Raw genomic sequence first — 22808 nt, 5'->3', positions numbered from 1 at the left:
GTTCATCCTAAAATTCTTTGGATTATGTAATCATTTAAATTATGTGTTATGTCACGAATTAAAATGAAAGGAATATTATTTATTTATTTATTTATTTATTAAATCACTCTAGTATAGTTTTGAAATGGAAAAGTGAAATAATATGACTATGAATAAAACAAATAAGTGCACATCCTTTTAATTTGGCCCCAACTACTTTTAGAGCATGAATGAGAATATATGTTTCTATCTTCTCTATAAATACAAGACCGCTCCATTATGACTTTATTATTTTCAGAAGCATCAGTTTTGTGACAAAAAATATGGGAGAAAGCTCAGTACAAACTAACTTCTCTTCATCATCACCAAGACAAGTGAAACTATTTGGTTTTCAGGTGACGGAATGTGATCAAACCACTCCTCCGCCACTTGTTCCATCGGAGGACAAGAGATTTGAATGCCAATTTTGTCATAGAGAATTTGCGAATTCTCAAGCACTAGGTGGACACCAAAATGCACATAAAAAGGAAAGGCAAAGAACAAGACGAGCTAAATTTATCGGTTATCAACAGCGTTTCCGTCCTGTAGTTCCATTGATTAATGCACACGCAGTAAGAACAGGAGCGCTGATTAATAATAACGTGAGGTATTATCGGTCACAGATACTTTCAGGGGTTCCACTTCGATATCAGATACATTTGCGCCAACAACAACACATGATGGCCGTTCAAAATCAAGATGTTGATGGAACGGAAGTTGATCTTCATCTACGACTTGCACCTCCTTAGGATTAATCATCGAAAAAATGTACTCATATATAAGAATCCAGTACTAGTACTGATTAATTAGTTCCTGTTTTCTTCTTTTTTGCATTTTTGCTTTTCCAATCATCCACTTTTGCTTTTCAATGGTCTTTTATTCCGTTCACTTTTACTTGTCCAGTTTAGACTTTGCATGTACTTTTTGTATAATGGGACTACTAAAGGACTGAATAACTCTGCTTGATTATCTCAACTCGATCAGATTTCAACTCAACTCGATCGAATTTCAATCAAACCCACACTTCAAAATATTTTCCTAAACCAGACTGGTATCTCCTGGCCCCTTGACAACTTTACTTTGAATCTGTATAAAATGGAACTTACTGCCCATACAAGTTTCGCAAGACAAAAATGGACAGAATGATAAAAAGCTGAAAAATGAAATATGGATTTTGATATTCTGGTAACATCACCTCCAACAAAACAATCTATATAATGTAAGTACATGAACATCCAAAAGCTGGTTTCAGTTTAATTTTTCTAATCATAAGAGATGTATGAAGAAAACATACAAGAAGAATGTGCACTCGCATGGAGCAAGATCAAGAATTGTATCAAGAGGATGAAGATAAAAATCTTTTTAGAGTAGCAAGATGTCAGCAACTACTTCATCAATCAATGAATTTAGCAATCGTTTCTCGATCTGTATTCCCAGTTCAAATGCTTCAACTTCAAAGTTCATCCATCTTCCAAAACCGCTGCTCATGTCCTTGTCAACGAGTTCATCAACCATGTAGTTTCCCATGCCACTCCACCCTGAAATTTCCCTATATACTTCTTCTGCTAGCCTCTTCTTGTTTTTAACCACCAATACACCTTTTGACCATGAGTCATATCCACCCTCCACAAACTGCTTACATCTCAAGTCCAAGCATTCACCCACACAATCAAATACAACCTTTCGCCTTTGTTTTAGCTCGTCATGTCTATGAATATTTATCCTTTCCAGTTGATCAAAAAGGTGTGGATTGATGATCTTCTGACACCTTCCCATTGTGAAATCCATGAACATCGACTCAATATTGTATACTATTTCCTTCACATATTCCAGCTCCCAATTTGGTGATTTCCTTTCCTCCTCTTTACCAAAAGTTGAAGAGGCAGAGTCTAACAAATCTACCTCAGGTTCCATAGATTGGAACTTATTCCACGAGCATATACCAAACACTTCTTTAGCTTGTACCGATGAACTTTGCTTGCAAGCTGAAATTCATTAGATAATGTTCAGATTATCTATAGTCTCAACCTATGTTCATAACACAAATTACCAGTGTATTATTCATGCATAAAAATAAAGGCACCAGGTCTGATGATCTTACCTCCTGTATTGTTACTTTCTGCAGTATCAGAAGAATTGCAACTTTCAGTAAGAAAAGATTGCTCAAGAACAGAAATAGGGCTCAGGAACCGACTGCCAAACAGCTTCCTGCATTCATATTCACTGCTACCGTACCCACTCAGTTCCTCTTCAACCACCTGAAATGATACAGATTAAATGATGAAATTGAGAGGTTTTCCATCTACTTAGTAGAAAGCAAGCTTTCTATAATTTAATAAAAAAAGAGTTCTTAACCAAATAGAGCAAATACAATTACCAAAAGTACATTGAACCAAAAGTATATAACCAGAGAAGAAAGTTTTAGCCAAAGACGTCCAACACCATACTAAGTCAAATCCAAAGACCGCAAAACATCAAGTCATTAAAAGGAACAAAAGGGCTAACAAGGAATGCAGGTTAACATAGAGTCATCTGAATGTTCAAATAGAAATTATCAGATGACAAGGAATACAGTATAAGAATATCAGTTGATGTATCAAAAGAGGTATGTTAACTAAATACCTCTTTTGAGTGGCAAACTAAATACAATAAAGATTCAAGTGCAAAAACAGAATTTTGCAAAACCTATGATACATACCTGATGCTTGTGCTGCCCAGTGATTCCCAGAGGAACAGTAGAAGAAAACCCAGGGTTGCAAGGGCTGACTAAATCATCCACTTCCATGTCATCATGGTTCCTGTTAACATGCAACATGGTGGTCTTTGATAAACCATTCAGAGATGGTGACAGGTCCTCAAAAATTGATGAAGAACTATTGGATGTTTTCTGGCGTGAAGACTCAACTACAGAAGATAATTCTCTTAACTTTTGATCCAAAAGAGTGCTCAAAGCATCCCCTCCACTCAAGTTATGATGCCCCAAAGGAGCCTTGAGATTATTCATACAATCTGAGGTGAGCTGCATATTGTTACTTCGAAAGTCTGTGCTAAACTCATTACTTTTCCCTAATACTTCTCTTGGGGGCTCAGCCGTGGGCACCGATCGAGCTAGGGGAGTAGTGAAAGAGAAAGAAATAATGTCTGTCCCTTTCCCTTTACTGTTCTCACCCCAGCTTATTTCCCTATCCATGAATGTGCCAGACTGAATCAGCTTCCCACTTTTATGAGTAGACATACTTCCAGTAGCCTGATTTTTCTCATACTGGATATCGCCATCACTAGGCCGTTTCTTACGTGACACACTTTTAGTACAAGAATATGCTTCTTCCTTTTTATTGTCTGCTTCTCTGCTCAACCGTCTGGAGCTGACTTTGGAGTTTTCAGCCATTTTACCTGAACTTCTCTGTCGCGCAAAGGAAGAATCACCACTGAGTGTTCGTTTTCCTTGTGAATTGGAAAGAAATTGCTTAGAAGGTGACTTGCCCCTATCAGCTATACTATTTTGTTTCTGATTATTCTGCCGCAGAACACTTGAACTATTATGTACAGATGACTTCTTGTGTGTGTTCTTTTCTGTACTAGGTTGGCTTGTAAACAACTGGTTTGAGATGCCTTTACTTGGTGATTCTTTCTGGACAAGAATGCTTCTGCTACTGCCTGCATTTAGGCCCTCTCTTTTCTGAACATTCACTTTTGCTTGCAAGGCTAGTGAAACAGATTTTCCTTTAGTTTTGCCTCCACCAAAAGAGTCATCAGAATCTGAGAAATCCTTCTGCCTGGCTATATCTGCCGACCCACTCCAGCTCTTATTCATAGGTTGCCCTTTAAGATACTTCGAAGCATTAGACTCAGCTGGCCTCCGAGAAGCTTCAGCAATCTTGGCTACCTTTTGAGAAGCTTCAGCCCTTCCTATTAAATCTTTATACTTCAAGGGTACTGAAGAAGATCTAATTAGGGGCGATTTTACTTTTGAAGTCGCTTGAGGTCCTGCATCAAGTATTCTGGCAGCTGTTTCCATTATGTGAGCTGCATTCTGAGGTGGGATAGAATTGGCCCTTTTGATTGGGGATAGAGCCTTATAATGAGTGGCTGGGATTGATTTAGCCGACTTAGGAGGCAAAATCTCCGTCTGAAACTTCTCGATGGGCCTGCTGATTATCTTCTGTTGCTTTGGCTCGAATGAGCTCCTGCCTAGATCCTCTATCTTCTCATGGAGGTTGCTGGAATAAACTGTTTGAAAATTTTGCTGGTATTCAAGGTTTCTCGAAAGGGAAGGAGCACTTCTTAGAGACTGGGAATCGAAAAATGGAGTAGAGTAAGGCTCTGACAAAGTAGAGGATGGCAAGCAATCCAATCCCATAAGCCTTGCAACGACACCAGCAGGTTTGATTCCATAATATTCCTCATCAGTTACTGATGAGGCACAACTGTAGTCACTGCTACCTTTGATACTGGACACAGCTGTAGTGTCATCCTCATTGTTCTGCAATCAAAATAGTTTCAGCATGAAAAAGTACAACAGGAAAATGTAATCTCCAAGTAGGTGGCAAAAGAAAAGATGAGAGAGCTTAATTAACTATTTAATACCGACCAAATGAACACGAGTCATAGGCAAGTTACCATCACATCTCTTCTTCTGTTTGGATAGCTCTGCAAAAGGCATAGGAATTATAATATTTGACAACATAGTTTTCTTGAAGTTCTACCACTATAAATGGACATGGAAGAATCAAAGGTTCTATCCATTGTTCACACACATTTCAGCGTTTACCTGGTATGTCAGACTTGCTAGAGAACAATTTCTTCCGTGACTTTGCATTCCAATCAAATAACTGCAGGAAGCCACCAACATAACCTCCACTCTTGGATCCCTGTTTCTCAACAACCATATTCACTTGCTGATCTCAAACTCTCTTCAAAATATGTAATCTGAAAAAACAGCTATAACAACAACCATTGTTTCCTGACCCATCTGCAGAAAATTTTAGAAGAGATACTGTTTAAAACAAAACTTGGTATAACTAATAAATGAGTGAGTAAAATGAAGAGCATATTCTTTAATAGATTTGTTCCTTTAAGCTAATTTATTTTGTCACCAGAACTTGTGAAATTCAGTAAGAGGAAATTGAGGAGATCTGCTCTCCCACAGTTACTTTGATGATCTTATCTTTTCTTCTTCTTAGTCCCCCCATTTTGTCCACCAATTTTCTTAACTCTTTTTCTTTATCATTGAAACCTATCCTCATTCAAGAATTCCAATGAAACTACTTAGCATTATCCAAATCTTGATGCGACATCTCTTTCCAGCAAACTTCCCCATTTATTGAATTCCAACCATTCGATCAATATTTAAGCTGACTGTAACATGAAACCAACTCAATTTCCTTATCTTGAAATCAGCACTAGTCGAAGGAGGCCACATCCAGGGATGAGGGGCCTGTTGAATAATCACAACCCAGAACATGTTACAAGTTCTTTTCATATTGTTACTTCATACTCGTTCAGTCTTTACTCTGTAGTGATGAAAACCCACACATTTGAGAAGCATTCTCTAGTTGGCATACATTGTGACTTTCAGACTTAAATTTGGCTTGCAAGAGTCTTTTATTGCACATAGCTACCTTCAATAATAATTATCTATCTTCCTCCTCCTCCTCCTCCTCCTCCATGCTTATTGTAACACTAAGTCACTAATTCCTCCATCCAAACATAGACCACCTAATCCTATTGCCCCACTTTCCCGACCCTGACAAGATCCTCACTTCTGTCAAGCTGTCTATTTCAGTTGATTACTGGTCAGCATTTTCTATTGGTCGTCTCTAATATACCAAAGTGAGTAGCAATATGACCTTGTTAGTTCAAACTTGTGCCTCCAGGCTCCAGGACTTAGAAAGCTTATCAATTTAGTGCGAGACTAAAAAGGTGGCAGTACTAAAAGTTTGATTAAAAAAACAGAAGATTTTCAGGACTCTAATGGCATTAACACTTCACTAAAATCAAATTAGTTCCAACTTCCAACACGTTTGAAGTATTCGTGTGACCTTTGAATTTGGACTCACTTAGTGTCCTGATAACATAAATGCATAGTCAACACATTAAATCGTCGCAAAATTAAACTGCAATGCAGGCAAGCAAGCAGCCACAAACCCAGTTCTTGATTTCCCAAATCATTCCAATGCAAAGGTTATAGTCAATCGAATACTTAAAAGTCCAGTGCTTTTAAATGAAGTTGAATATCAGTAGTACCCTCCCCTAGTTGGTCTAGAAATTTCCAAACTGAATCATATCTAAAAACAGATTCTCTAATCAAAAATTCATTTTCCCCCTATCCTTTCTCTTCATCTTAGATATCAAAATCGAAAGCTCTTAATTTTTAATTCTAAATCTAGGTCAAACCATAATCAAACTACAAAATCCGCAAAGATAACAAATTGAAAGACATTCAACCCCACGAATCATCAAGCAAAAACATAGCACTGAATCAATGTAACAGTCCTACAAAGAGAACAACAACTCAATTGGCATCACCATTTTAAAGAAATAAAACAAAACAAACCCAAACACGAAAAAGACTCAGAAGAACTCAGAACTCATTAAAGCTGCAGTCTTTACAAATTCCCTAGCCAAAAAAAATCAATCTTTCCCATGTATAAATGGTAAACAAGAAAACCCCAATTGGTATCAGCACAAAGAAACAAAACAAAACAAAACCCGCATAACAAAACTTACAAATCAAATGTTTAAGCTCCGGGTAACCAATGCTGTCCTTCCCAAATCCCAAGAATCTGAAAGATCAAACAGAAAACATAGAACAAAAACTCAGCATTCCCATATATCAATTCAAACAACAAACACACCACAAATACAAGAAGAACTTACAAAATCCAAGATTCTTTAACGCCAAGTTAACAAATCCTGTATGTCTGTAAACTACAGACGTTGCTATAAATAAAACTGAAGAGATGAGTGAGTTGTGGGGGAAAGGGGGAAGGGGGAAAAGTAGCTGTAAGAAATGAAAGGTGTAATCTTTAATTTGTCTGAAACAAAAGACTAGTTGAATGAGCATTAAATGAGGAAGACAGAGAAAAAAAGATTACATTTTTTTTTTTTGAAAAAAGTTATAATATTTGAAAGAAGAAAATAATTAATGTTTTGTCCAGAAAAGGTTAAAAAAGAGTTCTAACGTCTCTTTTTAGTGGAGTGATGAGAGGGAGAGATTTCAAATTCCCAACGGGAGGCGCTCCGATTCCATGCTTCGCAGTACACACTTAACATCTTTGAGGAATATAATTTGCTGACTAAATATTAAAATTAAGCCAACGACAAAACTTGTAAATAAGAGAGATGATTTTTTTAAAATATATTTATTTACCAACTCCTCTTAATTAAACTCCTTTCTCAATGTTGTTCGATCCTATATATTTTTGAATAAAAGTTACTTTCGTAAATAAATAAATATAAATATATATAAATTGTGATTACAATTTAAATCGTAGGAATAATTTGAAACATCTTTCTTGAAATTCAACTTATACATAATATTAGTGAAAGTGTCTGCACTTCACGCGACTATAAGATATATTTATTAGATAATAATATATAATATTTTCTTCATGTTAGTATTAGATATATAGATAATACTGACATTCTCTTCGTGTGTGATATGATACATTTTTTCATTTTTTTTAAACACATAAATCGAATTGTTTGTTTACATTTTTAAGCATAAACTATCCATATGTATATAGTAGGATAAAATATTTATCGTGGTGAATTAAATGAAATAAAAGATTCTATTTTGCAATAATAACATATAGTATTAGATATTTTTTATGATCCTCTATGCAAATTTTGAATTCATAGAAAAAAATTGAAGTTCTTTATAGTGTCTTTATTATTAAATTTTTTACTATAATTTATAAACATTAATTAAATATTTGTAGAATTATGAAAAAAGAAACATGAAAAAGTTATACATGTTATAAATGCATTAATGTGGATGTCATTTGTAACTCACTTCAAACTTCAAAGCTCATTTGTAACTCTCTTTGAAGTTCAGGTATGCAATAAATGAACACTTTAATTCATGTAACTTTGAAGAGACATTTTGTACTATAAATAGACGATGATTATTTTATTAAAGTATTCAATCGAAAACTACAGAAGGAAATAAGAAAGCATTCTCCCATATATCTTGTCTATATATTTATTGTCTTAGATAATTTCATATTGCTAATATTTTCTAACATGTTATCAGCACGAGTCTCTAACCAACTGAGACATACTTAATTCGAAATCAATTCTTAAAAGTTAATCAACTTTCATTCAGAGTCAGATATATATTTTTTTGTTTATAACATCTCTAACAGAACTTGCATACATCTTTGACTAGTATTTTTATTACTGCATATATAACTTGCTTTAGTTATTATTATAATACTTTATTAGGCATATTAATCAATACGTTTCAAGTTTATTTTGTTATGTTATTTATGCTACAAATTTATGACTCTAAATTTAATACTAAGCAATATAATAGTACGATAGTTACAATACACGTAAGAAATTTCTTGTTATACATTTTATGTGTCATAAAGAATATAATATTGTATTAAATACAACTTAAAATAATTATTAGACTTTGATATTAACTGAAACTAGAAATAAATGTTTAAAACAAGTAGGAGATACATTTAACTCTTACCGTTTTAATGCTTCATGAGTTTATATTTTTAATCTAACATTAATGTTCATGCATATAATGTATTTTATACTCACCATTTACTTTATTATTTAAAGTATTAATTATACAATTTATTATAAAGAAACCAACATCATAATATTAACTCAAAATTATTTTATGATAGTTTTCATCATGCCGAATTTATCAAAACTTGAATTTGTGGCACTTGACATTTTTGAAAAGAATTATTTGTCATGGTTACTTGATGCTGAAATTCACATTACCGCTAAGGGTCTTGGTGATAGTATAATAGAAGGAAATACAACATCAAGTCAGGATAAAGCGAAAGCTATGATTTTCCTTCGTCATCATCTTGATGATAGCCTGAAGGTTGAATACCTAACAATTAAAGATCCACTTGAATTGTGGATATGTTTGAAAGGGAGGTAATGACCACCTCAAGGCAACGGTATTGCCAAGGGTTCGTTATGAGTGGATGCACTTACGGTTTCAAGATTATAAAACTGTAATTGAGTATATCTCTGTTGTATTTAGAATAACTTCCCAATTAAAATTATGTGGGGGACCAATAAAAGATGAGGACACGTTGGAAAAGACATTAACTACTTTTCATGCCTCTAATATGATATAACAGCAGAAATATCGTGAAAAAGGCTTTCAGAAATACTCTGAACTGATCTCATGCCTTCTGGTGGCTGGGAAACATAATGACCTTTTGATGAAAAATCACGAAGCCCGTCCCGCTGAAAGTGATCCATTACCAGAGGCACACGCAGTTGAAGCACATGGTCAGTCTGAAATAAGACAAAATAATCGAGGCCATGACAATGTGCGCGGCGTGACAAAGGCAAAAGACGATATAATAATCGTCGAGGTGGTGATCATAATAAAAGGGGGAACAATATAGATTCTCAAAATAATCCTTCTAAACGAAAGGGCGATCATTGTCATCGTTGTGGCCTTAAAGGTCATTGGAAAAATGAATGTCGGGCACCTGAGCATTTTGTCAGGTTGTATCAAAATTCCTTTAAAAGGAAAGGAAATAAACGTAGCGCCTCCTCTTCTAAAGCCCGAGTGGAGCCACATTTAACTCTTAAAAATATAATGAGAATGTTGAGGCAAACTTAGCATTGAAAGACGATGCTTTTGATGGGGTCTACGATATTACTCATCTGGAAGCTGAGAACTTCTTTAGCGATCACAACTGAGATTGATAGTTGAACTAGGGAATGAATAATGAGTTTACGTATTTTTAATGTCTTAATTAAAAGTTTATGTACTTAAGATTCTTTTGCTAAATTTCGTACTTCTTATCATGTATTTTTTTGTATTCTTGTGAAGATAAATAAATTTTTCAGTCTTCAGTTGGATCCAAGATGAGTAGCGGAGATATGTGTCTTCTGGAAAGTGTCACAACTCATACGATAGTAAGAGAAAAGAAATATTTCTCTTCTTTGGTAATATTATTACTACCTGGAGGAACATTGATTGTAATTGACAATGCATTGTATTGTAGTAAGTCTCATGAAACTTGTTAAGTTTCAAGGTTATTCACCAAAATGGCTATCATGTTGAGATTGCGAATGAATGAAAGGTACCTTTATATAACTACAATGAATGCGGATAAGAAACTGTGCATGAAAAATTGCCAGCACTTTTTTTTGGGTTGTACCATACAAATATTGGTACAGTTGAATCACATGCCGTAGTAACAAAAGGTTTACTGATTCTAATGATTTTATTATTTGGCATGACCGATTGGGCCATCCCGGTTATAATATGATGCGCAAAGTAATTTATAATTCACATGGGCATACTTTGAAGAACCAAAATGTTCTTCAATCAAAGGAATTCTTTTGTGCGGCTTGTTCACAAAGAAAGTTGATTATCAAACCATCAGTGGCTATGGTTGGGGTGGAATCCCTTGTATTTCTGGAACGGATACAAGGTGATATATGTGGACCTATTCACCCTGCATGTGGACCATTTAAATATTATATGGTCTTGATAGATGCATCTACAAGATGGTCCCATGTGTGCTTATTATCAACTCGCAATATGGCTTTTGCAAGGTTAATGGCTCAAATAATAAGGTTAAAAGCGCAATTTGCAGATTATGCAATAAAAATAATTTGTCTTAATAATGCTGGTGAGTTTACATCTCACGCATTTAATGATTATTGTTTGTCCACTGGAATAACAGTTGAACATCCTGTTGGACATGTTCGTACTCAAAATGGTTTAGCAGAGTCATTGATTAAACGTCTTCAATTGATATCTAGACCCTTTTTGATGAGAATAAAGTTGCTTGTTTCGATTTGGGGGCATGCTATTTTGCATGCAGCAACACTTGTGCGCATAAGGCCAATCAGTTATCATGACATCCTCCTCATTACAATTGGTTTTTGGTCAGGAACTAAACATTTCTCATCTTAGAATCTTTGACTGTGTGGTATATGTTTCAATTGCTCCACCACAACGCACAAAGATGGGTCCCCAAAGAATGTTGGGGATATATGTTAGGTATGAATTTCGTTCTATCATAAAATATTTGGAATCTAGAATTGAAATTTATTCATGGCAAGTTTTGTTGATTGTCATTTTGATGAATCAGTTTACCCAACATTAGGGGGAGAACAAAAGCAGTTGGAGAATGAGATAGATTGGAATTCACTTTCACTGTCTCATTTAGATCCTCGAACAAATCAATGTGATCAAGAAGTTCAAAAGATAATTTATTAGCAGAATATTGCAAATCAACTGTCGGATGTATTTACTAACCTTTCATGGGTTACTAAATCATATATTCCAACTGGTAATGCTCAAGTGCGAGTTGATGTCCCTATAGGATAAAATGTTAAGGCAAGTGAGTCTGGACCACACTTAAAATGTGGTAGACCAATTGGTTCCAAGGATAAAAATTCTCGAAAAAGAAAAGGAACAAATGATCAAGATGATGATCATAATATAAAGGCACTTGCTCATGAAGAACTTCGAGACATAATAAATGATGACACCACAAAAGAGGTTATTGTACCTGAAAATAATGAGAATGAGGAAATCTCTTTAAATTATGTCTCGATGAGAAAAAGGTGAAATCGAAATAATATTGTGGTGGATAATATTTTTGCCTATAATATTACAGTTGAAATAATGCAACAAAATGAGGATTTGAAATCAAGATCTGTCAATGAGTTTAGACACAGAAATGATTGGTCAAAATAAAAGGAAGCAATTCAAACAGAATTGACTTCACTTAAAAAATGGGAAGTTTTTGGACCAATAGTCTGAACACCTGAAAGTATCAAGCCAGTGGGGCATAAATGGATTTTTGTGCGAAAATGCAATGAAAGTAGTAAAGTCGTAAGATATAAAGCATGACTTGTGGCACAAGGATTTTCACAAAGGCCTGACATTGATTATGAGGAGACGTATTCTCTTGTGGTAGATGCAATTACCTTCAGGTATAATAAATATGAAAGTTCATGAAAATCTTGAAATGCATCTAATGGACGTTGTCGCGGCCTATTTATGTGGCTCACTAGACCACAATATTTTTATGAAAATCTCTGAAGCACTCAAAGTGCCTGAAGCATATAAAAATTTAAAAGAAAGTTATTCAATAAAGCTTCAAAAATCCTTATATGGATTAAAACAATCAGGGGGAATGTGGTATAGTCGTCTTAGCGAATATTTGCTAAATAAAAGGGTACAATAATGACCCTATTTGTCTTTGTATTTTTATACGAAGGTCAAAATCTGATTTTGTAATAATATCTGTTTATGTTGATGACTTGAATATCATTGGAACTCCTAAAGATCTTTCAAAAGTCGTTGAGTGTTTGAAGAAAGAATTTAAATGAAAGATCTTGGTAAGACAAAATTTTGTCTTGGCCTTCAAATTGAACATTTGACAAATGGAATATTTATTCATCAATCAACATATATTGGAAAGGTTTTAAAGAGATTTTACATGGATAAATCACACCCATTGAGTACCCCAATGATTGTGAGATCTCTTGATATAAATACAGAACCATTCTGACCTCAAGAAAAAGATAAAGAGGTTCTTGGTGTTGAAACACCATATCTTAGTGCTATTGGGGCGCGAATGTACCTTGCCAACAATACCTGGCCAGATATTTATTTCACAGTAAGTTTATTGGCGAGATTCAGTTCATGTCCAATAAGAAGCAATTGAAAAGGTGTTAAACATATATTCAGATATCTTCAAGGAACAATTTATATGGGATTGTTGTATTCTAATGCATCCAAGTCAGAAATGATCAGTTATGCAGATGCAGAGTATTTGTTTGATTCGCATAAAGCCCGATCTCAGACAGACTATTTATTCACTTGTGGAGGTACAACTGTATCATGGCGTTCGATGAAGCAAACAATAGTTGCTACTTCTTCAAATCATGCAGAGATAACAACCATTCATGAAGCCAGTCGAGAGTGTGTATGGTTGAGATCAATGACTCAACACATTCCACAATTATGCGGTCTTTCTGCAAACAAAGACTTCAACAATATTGTATGAAGATAATGCGACTTGCATAGCACAATTAAAGGGAGGATATATCAAAGGAGATCGAACAAAACATATTTCACCTAAGTTCTTTTTCACACATGATCTTCAACAAAATTGTGAGAGAAATGTTGAACAGATTCGTTCGAGTGATAATCTTGAAGATTTATTCACTAAGGCATTGCCAACGTCAACATTTGAGAAGCTAAGATATAAGATTCGGGTGCGTCATCTCCAAGATATCAAATAAGTTTTTCATCAGGTGGAGCAATTACACGATGTACTCTTTTTCCCTTAGCCATGGTTTTGTCCCATTGAATTTTCTTGGTAAGATTTTTCATGAGGCAGCACTCAAAGCATATTACAAGATGTGTGTACTCTTTTTCCTTCACTAAGCTTTTTCCCTCTGGGATTTTCTTAGTAAGACTTTAACGAGGCACATTATCTATGGACATCCAAGAGGGAGTGTTATAAATGTATTAATGTGATGTCATTTGTCACTCATTTCAAAGCTTAACTCTCTTTGAAGTTCATGTGTGCAATAAATGAACACTTTAATTCATGTAACTTTGAAGAGACATTATGTACTATAAAAAAGGCGATGATTAGTTTATTAAAGTATCAATCGAAAAGTACAGAAGGAAATAAGAAAGCATTCTCCCATATATCTTGTCTATATATTTATTGTGTTAGATTATTTTATATTACTAATATTTTCTAATAATACAAAAATATTTAATAGTAGAAGTTATAAGTAAAATGAAAGGACATGAGTTATGACTTTTGTTAGACATTAATTGCATTAATAATCATGTATTAATTTTATTTATAAAAATAAATAAATAAATGTAAAAATGTGAAATATAATTTTATTTATATAAATAAATAAATAAATGTGAAAATTAGGAATATAAATGCAATAATGAACAAAAATATAAATTAACTGGTGAAAAGGCATAAATTATTTCAAATAAAAAAATAGTGACGAAAATAGATTATTATATAAAAAAATGACATCATAGAATTAAAATTTTATTCTTTTAATTATTTAAAAATAAAGTTCATAATCATCATAATATTATTTTTTAAAAATGAGATAGTTAAATTAATTGTGCTTCATAATTTTTAAAAAATAGAATAGTATAGAACCAAATGATTAGTATTACTTATACAAACTAAAGTTTAAAATAGGGAATCACCCTTGAAGTTGTACTAACAAGTCAGTTATACAGTTAAATTATTAAGGCGACCTGTTACACACATATATTAATCAAAAATGAATTTAATATCACTAGCTAATGTGAAAATAAGATTAAATAAAAAAAAAGGACAATTGTCCCCTACCTTCACTCTTCTCCTTCACATTACTCTACCATTGTGGATGAAATTCATTGCAAAGATGGCGAAGTTTTTCAATTAATTAGGTTTATTGCTTAAAATTTTTCGACATGATTACCACATCAAATTCGTCAAGTAAAGCACTAGTTATTCAATTTATTTTTGTCTTTTTGTTGATTATGAGCATTTGATATTTTGAAGTAGGAAAATTTTGAAAATCATTTTTTCCCTGCGCAAAAAGTTACTGGATTTTTGCACAAAATTTAATTTTTCTCTAGATTTTTTTCAAATCAGTAATAATAAATTGAGCACTAGTTTTTAAATCATCTAACTAAAATCTTTGCACATAAATATTGCAAGTTTCATCGTTCTCCTCTGTAAAGCTTGAATGAAATTTGTAATTGTGATAATTTTTTTGTGATGGGTTTGGTGGAGTTTAATTTTGATAATGACAATGACATTCGTGATTTTGATGTAGATTTTAATTTATTGTTATGAATGTGATGAATTTTAACGATAGTGATGTAACTTGGATGATGAATATTTTTTTCGATTTTTTTATGATGGCAATGGATGTGAAAATATTTTAATGGTGAATTTAATGTGGGGTGGTGAAATCTATAGTGATGGAGAAGTAAATTCGGTCATAATAGCAACAATGGTAGTGATTTAATGGTGATGTATAGAGAAGACGGAGAAATTGGGTGACATGGATTTATTTTTTTTAAATCTCACATAATTTTGAAGTGATAGTGACATGGCGACGACATGACACGAGTGTGAAACACTTTCTTATCATGTGACTCGTTGTATGTGCGTCAGAGTTGAAATAAATTTACTTTTAAATAATTCAGGTGTGCAATAGGCCGTTACAATAGTTTAAGCGTGTAACTGATTTTTTATGACAACTTTAGGAAGGAATTTATGCTAACTACCTTACTAAAACATGTCAAAGTAAAAAAAATCTAGCAAAAATAATTCCCAATTATGCTTCTAAAATGATTTTCTTCTACCATCTTCCTTTGCAAATTGTAATATTATGTACTCGATATGTCAAACTTTTCATCATATGCTATCAATTGAATAAAAAAACATAATGAATAAATAAAATATCATAGCAATTGAAAGTGATTATACCAAAAGAAATCGAAACTATATGTAATATATCTGTAAATTATTTTTTGTACTAACAATGAGGAGATCTAACAAATATTATAATCAAACTAAATTATATTTCGAAAATTGACTATTAAAAAGAACAGTCACATACTAACAACATATTGTTAATTATTATAAGGTTTTCTTTTGTTATACTTGCGTGGAGAATGATAATACATACATAAATGAAATATAAAGAAAGCAAGTTCAAATACATAAAAAGAAAATATATATTTTTGAATGTAAATTTTCATGAAATTAAATATGAATTTATATAGACAAAATATAGAAATGAAAAGAAAGACTTGGAAATGAAATATTTCTCTCATTTATGTACTTCTTTTTGTTACATACTAGTTATACTAACCCGCACGTTGCATGGATATACTAAAATGTAATTATTTATTAATTTAAAATTAAATCATATATATTTCTATTAAATAACAATGTATAATTATATATGATAATCTTATTTTATATTAATATTTGATGATAGTAGAATTTTATCGTAATCTATGTACAGGAAGGATATGTTCTTTCAAGAAAACAAAACATTATTATAACAATTTATACTTCTCCTAGTTTAATGAAAATTAATATATATATGGACGTTAAATTGATACTAGTGTCAATAAATTAGATGTTAAATTCATAGATCAAATTTGATTCTGAGTACTAAAAAATGACTTTAAGTTAAAATCTACATATAATTTCAAAAAAAAAAATTACATCCTCTTTGGCATACTTTTCTCTAATTCAGTCCTAAAAAATAAGACGATTTTACTTAATTAAATATTATTTCATAAAATAAAACTATACAAAAATAAATAAATTACAGTGACCAATATAAAAGCATCATAATTAATATCTACCACTTAAAAATTCTGAAAGTCAACAACTTTATGTATCATAGCCTGAAGCAGGTCACAATAAGTATTTTATACTTTTAAAAGAAAAAAATCATTCACTCATATTCATTACTTTACTCTTATATTATAAAAGACATGTTAAACATGCCTGCTTCATAGGTCTGAAGGTATTTTAGTCTTTTTAGTACTCCACTTTTGCTACGTATCCTGTTGTTGTGTTTTCAGTGTACACATTACTGCGGACCACGATCTAAGCACACCAAAAGTTCTCCTTTCTCCAGCATTCTGTTAAGGTAAGCTTCTTCATATGGTTTCTTTGGCTTACTCTTATATTGGAAAAGGCATGTTCAAGATGCCTGCTTCATAGGTCTGAGGGTATTTTAGTCTTTTTAGTACTCCATTTTGGCTACGTGTCCTGTTGTTGTGTTTTCAGTGTACACATCACTGTGGACTATGATCTATGGGCACCAAAAGTTCTCCTTTCTCCGGCATTCTGTTGAGGTAAGCTTCTTCATATGGTTTCTTTGGCTTTTTTCTGATCTTCTTTGTTTTCCTCAAAATTGATGATTTTTTCTTCTTTTTCAGTTGGTTTTAGTGTTGATGTTCAATTTTTGTTATGTGGTTGTTTTTTTTTGGTTAATTACTGATTTTTGCTTTGTTTATTACAGGCAACAATTAATTTAGTCTGTCTTCATCATAATTCTTTTAAATCTTATCTGTTCATAGATCGTTCTTTGTTGAAATTAACTTTTTGGGTTCCTTAATTCCAGATGTTTTTTCCATCATACTTTTTTTGGACTTCCTCTGTTTGTATATGTTGGTTTTCCGTTGGAATTAACTTTTTGGGTTTCTTCATTTTAGTCGTATACTGTTGCGGGTTTCGCTTCGAGTTCTTTTTACATCATTGCATTAACTTTTTGAAATTATTTTCATTTATAGTGTGAAAATTTAAAGATCTGCAACTACTTATGTCAGAATTTGAACTATTTATGTGTCTTCTTAGCAAATTCAAGGATCTGGAACTACTTATACCAGATTTGAACTACGGGTATGTTTGTTTATGGTTTCTTCCACCCTTCATTCCGATTTAGCTCTTTGTCCTACATTAGATACGTCTATGAGCTTTCTTGCTATTATTAAGGATATTTTGGATTTTCTATTTTCAACAAGGTGTTTAACTTGTTCCTACTCTAAAATGAATGTGTTGAAGGAAACTTAAACAACTTTCTTGCTATTATTAAGGATATTTTGGACTTCCATTTTCAACAAGGTGTTTAACTTGTTCCTACTCTAAAATGTGAGTGTTAAAGGAAACTTAGACAGAGTAAGAGGTTAGACGTATTTTCTCTTAGAAACACCACTAAAAATTCAAGTTAGTGAGACTGACAATACTACCTTTGATTTGTAAATCAGTTGACTTTATTAGTGAATCGTAAATTTGTGATTAATAAGATGTTAGGAAATGAGAAAACATAAAGTTTGTAGTTTTGATGGATGACAAAAAGTTGTAGTTTTGATGACTAACAAATAGTCTTGATGTGTAATAAATAATTGGTTATCATCATCAAAAGGGGGGAAAATGTTGGAAAGTAGGAGAACAAATAATGTAGTTTTGATAATTGATAAAGTGAAGACATGACGTCGTATGTATACAATTATGAGAGTTACGACAAAATTACAAGAAACTAGTTCTTTTTCTAGGGGTAAGGTTTTTCAATTGGTATCAGAGCAGGTCTTTTCATTAAAAGACTAACATATTGAAAAGGATCAATGGTTGCACCACCTACACCACAAGAAGGAGCTTCTCAAACTCGACCACCACTGTTTAATGGAAAGTATTATGGATGGTGGAAGAATTGCATGATAGATCATATACTAGGAGAAAATCCAGACCTATGGGGAGTCGTGTTGGACGGTCCAACCATACCCATGAAGAATGGAATTGATGGAACCCGTCAAGTACCAAAAGATAGGAAAGAATGGAATATTGCAGATAAACTTGCAATTCAGAACAATGCTAAATCGAAAAAGATCTTGATATGCGGAATAGGACCAGATGAACACAATCGGATATCATCATGTCAAGATGTAAAAACAATATAGGAAACTTTGCAAACTGCGCATGAAGGAACAACTCAGGTAAAGAAGTCTAAAATTGATAACTTAAATAGACAATACAAATTGTTTCGGATGGCAGAAGGTGAAACAATCCAAGAGATGCACACCAGGTTCACTGCTATCATTAATGAAATCTATTCACTAGGTGAAATAATTCCCAATGGGAAGGCAGTCAGAAAGCTTTTGAGTGTTCTTCCAGAATCTTGGGAAAGCAAAGTAGAAGCCATTACTGAAGCCCGTGATCTATATAAGTTAGCTATGGATGAACTCATCGAAAATCTCATGACCTATGAACTCAAGAAAAAACAAGAAAAGGAAATTGGAGGCAAGAGAAAAGAGAAAAACCTGGTTCTTACAGACACAACACTAGAAAATTTTGAGGACGAAAACATTGCGTTAATAACCAAAAGGTTCTCAAGAATGTTAAAAAGGGACAAGTATTCCACAGAAGGAACTCTAAAAAAATCACTGAAAATCCAATAGATCAAGTATGTCACAAGTGTGGAAGTGTGGATCACTTTCTCAAGTTTTGTCCATTAAAAGCTCTAGAGAACAAGAGGAATAGTTTGAAAAAAGAGAAGTAAATCAAGAATGATAAGTACATTCCCACAAATAGAAGAATGACCAATCAAGAAGCTGATCTTTCAACGAAAAGAGCCTTTACCGCTATGGGAGATTTATCAGAAGAAGAATTTGAGGATGGAAGATTCAAAAATCAGTCACTACTTGCAATAGAACAATCAAATAAATATGATTTTCTTGCACTCATTGTTGAAACAGATTCTGAAGATGATGAAGAAGATGACAAACAAAGCAAGGTAAGTTTTCATCACATCGAAGTAAATATTGAATCATATTCTAAAAAAGAACTAGAGTCCTTATTGAGTACTCTTATAGATGCATATCAATCAATCAATTCTGAAAGAGAAAAATTGATGAAAAACTATGCAACTTTAAGAGAAGTCAATGAAAATCTTGAGAAATACAATCACTTTCTTAAAAACAAATTAAAAGAACAGATTAAAATCTCAGAGTTAAGTCACAAAGGCAAAAACTCTGCTAGTGAACTTCAATTAGCTTTAGAAGAAAAAATAAAATTGTTAACCATAAATTGTCAAGCTTTAACAGAAAGGAAAATGTTGCTACAAGAAAATCTTGATCATACTAAACTGGATCTGGAACGAAATCTTAGCAGGACTAGGTCCTCTGAAATTTTGACTCAGATTCAAGAAAGGCAAACCTTTAGTCGAAGTGGGATAGGTTTTAAAAAACAGAATAATCTTGTGTCACACACTATTCACATGTCTAAAAGTTTATGCACTCATTGTGGAAACTCAGGTCATTTAAAGAATTAATGTAAAACTTTATTTGAGGCGTTTCAGAAAAATGTTAAGTTCACCAAACAGGAAAAGACTGATACGGCTAAGAACCTGGGTCCAAATAAAAATGCTCCAAATAAAAGGTTTTCTTATTTGCCTTTATGGGCTAGAAGAAATCTTACTCATCCTTACTCACATAAAGGGGCCCAAGCTAATCTGGGTTTCCAAGACTAATCTTTGACTAGTGTTTACAGTGAAGGTAAGAGGGAAAAGGCCAACTTGGTACATGAATAGTGCATGCTCCAAACATGTGCTAAAAATGGTAGAAAATTTCCTCTCGCTCTTTGATTTTCAAGGAGACAGTTTATTCCTTGAAAAGAATTAGAAAAATGAAAGAGACAAGAATTTTTTTTGAAGAAAGTGACATGATATCAAACATCTTTGATGATGCAAATTTAGAGAACATTGCATATGAACCTGGTTCACATCTAACAATCATTGATGTACCTGCAACATGAATTACTACTAATCTATGGTTCTGGAGATTGGGGGAATAATAGAGCAATCGGGAAAGTAAGAGTATGATACACCTTTAGGGGGAACTTCGTTGTGTGAACATGATCCTTGTTATTCATTGGAAGGTATTGAAAATTGACAAGGGTTGGTTCTCTGTGAATCAGCTTGAGATTCATTTGATCTGGGAGAATATGATTATGCGACATTCTCGTGAAGGCCTTGAGTTTGAAGAACTTGAGAAAAATCAGTCAAAGCATGGTCTTATCGAAATAAGTTGATGCATTATCATGAATTCCTTTAATAATTGGCTAGTAAACAAATAATCTTACGCTTGAGTAATTATACAATGAATATCTGCTAACTCAACCTCGTACTGTAACAGGTACACACTCCAGTCACATCTAAAACAATGTTTAGAAAGTCTGCGGATGTTATCTCTACTCTTTGCTAACACCATTAAGTAAATCACGGAGAAACACAAAAAAGGGGGAACCTGGTTTCTCTGTAATACTCAGTTATGTACCATCCTTTTTCAATGCATTAATTTCTTGAGTTTGGGTCAAACATAAGCACTAATGAACCTGGTTGATCATAAAAAATTCAACTTTCTTAGAAATCACCAAGAACCCTCTTTGACACTAAGCATCGTTCAATCTCAAACTGCTCTAATGATGAAAATCTCAGTATTGAAGTCACTCATGCATTAATTTAGGGGAAACCTTGCTTTACCACCCACATCTGAACCAGGTTCACAAATTCCAAATTGATATTTCATCCATTCCAAGTATATAACCTGTCTATCTCTCAAGGGGAACAATTCTCGCAGAAATAAATTATTGCTTGCTTTCATTAATGATAAACACATCTCTTTGTGCACCAAAATGTAATGAATCTCTTACTGGTAGTTGGTACTCCTTCAAAGTTGTCATCAAGAAAAAGGCTAATAAAAAAAAAGTTCATGGAGGAATGAAAAATTGATGATGTACCTCATGTTTCTCTTGATGAAATTTCACATTCTAAGAAAGCTTATCAGAACGAAGGAGCTGGTGCACAATGAGCATACTAAAAAAATTTATCAATGGAAGTAAACATCCCTTTCTTCCTCACTTTAGTAATCTTTGTCCCAATCCTCATCCTCAAATTTTAGACTCTTTGACTCTTTGATGTGCTTATGTCTGTCTCATACTCATGATATCATATGCTTTTTATTAAGGGCATAAACTGGTACGTATTTATTTCTTTTCTCATTGAAGATCTTAATTGTGTATGAGTTTAAGATGACTAATATCCTCAGATTAATTAGCCATTTTGTTAGAAAAAGTGTACTTGAAAGTGTTGCCCAAGTGGCTATGAGTTAAAAATGATATTACACTCATTGAATGTTATTCGGGTTCTTTGGTTATTGGTGTTCAATGATGCCAAAAGGGGGAAATTATATAATGTGGATAGACATATGCATAGTTTGTCATCATCAAAAAAGGGGAAATTGTTAGGAAATGAGAAAACATAAAGTTTGTAGTTTTGATGGATGACAAAGATTTGTAGTTTTGATGACTCACAAATAGTCTTGATGCGTAATAAATCATTGGTTATCATCATCAAGACTATTTGTTAGTCATCAAAACTACAAACTCTTTGTCATCCATCAAAATTACAAACTTTATGCTTTCTCATTTCCTAACAATTTCCCCCTTTTTGATGATGACAAACTATGCATATGTCTATCCACATTAAAAATTCAAGTTAGTGAGACTGACAATACTATCTTTGATTTATAAATCAGTTGACTTTATTAGTGAATCATAAATGGTGATTAATAAGATTTGTAAATCAATTGTTCCAAGTAAAGTATAAAGAAACAATTGATATGCTACCAAACTTTGAACCATGAAATCCTCAAGCCATGTGTTGTGAAATATTGCTTTTGAAATTTTTGTATGTTGAAACGTTTGTAAAGAATGTAGGATGTGGACATTCTTTCTTCTCTTTATTTTTATAGGGAAGTTGAGGCAGAATCTAAGAGTGAGCAAAAGCCTGAAACAGATTTGAAAACTATTCATTTATTCATCATGTAGACTATTTGGTTAAAAAGGAATAAGAGATCTTTTATTAAATGTAACTAAATCTGTTAGAACAATATCTAGGAAAAAAAAGTTAAAATAGAATACAATGGACTACCAACTAAAAGGTTATACCATATAGAATTAACATCCTCTAAATAAATCAAATTTATATTA

General features: G+C 33.0%; 2 protein-coding genes across 2 annotated transcripts; one reads left to right on the top strand and one right to left on the bottom strand.

Annotated features, from left to right (window-relative positions):
• The first annotated feature begins 302 nt into the window (after window positions 1–302).
• Window positions 303–767, top strand: LOC104646937 (zinc finger protein 6-like). Its single transcript, XM_010321441.1, has one exon. It carries the CDS (start codon window positions 303–305, stop codon window positions 765–767), a length of 465 nt encoding a protein of 154 aa, XP_010319743.1.
• A 397-nt stretch (window positions 768–1164) lies between these two features.
• Window positions 1165–7182, bottom strand: TRM6/7/8A (TONNEAU1 recruiting motif 6/7/8a). Its single transcript, XM_010320506.3, has 7 exons — window positions 6898–7182; window positions 6748–6803; window positions 4790–4990; window positions 4610–4668; window positions 2717–4501; window positions 2120–2276; window positions 1165–2003 (listed from the first exon to the last, which is right to left on the bottom strand). The coding sequence occupies exons 3-7, from the start codon at window positions 4905–4907 to the stop codon at window positions 1381–1383; spliced, it is 2742 nt and encodes a 913-aa protein (XP_010318808.1). The 5' UTR covers window positions 4908–4990; window positions 6748–6803; window positions 6898–7182; the 3' UTR covers window positions 1165–1380.
• Between the last annotated feature and the right edge of the window lie 15626 nt (window positions 7183–22808).

Source organism: Solanum lycopersicum, chromosome 1, assembly GCF_036512215.1.
Source record: "Solanum lycopersicum chromosome 1, SLM_r2.1".
NCBI lineage: Eukaryota > Viridiplantae > Streptophyta > Magnoliopsida > Solanales > Solanaceae > Solanum > Solanum lycopersicum.
The sequence above is the reverse complement of the archived record's forward strand: the minus strand, read 5'-3'. Positions and strand labels throughout refer to the sequence as shown.

Coding starts and splice junctions, on each gene's coding strand:
- LOC104646937 (XM_010321441.1), top strand. CDS start 303: ATGGGAGAAAGCTCAGTACAAACTAACTTCTCTTCATCATCACCAAGA.
- TRM6/7/8A (XM_010320506.3), bottom strand. CDS start 4,907: ATGGTTGTTGAGAAACAGGGATCCAAGAGTGGAGGTTATGTTGGTGGC. Junction 4,502..4,609: donor CTATGACTCGTGTTCATTTG/GTCGGTATTAAA, acceptor TTTTGATTGCAG/AACAATGAGGATGACACTAC. Junction 2,277..2,716: donor CTGGGCAGCACAAGCATCAG/GTATGTATCATA, acceptor GTATCATTTCAG/GTGGTTGAAGAGGAACTGAG.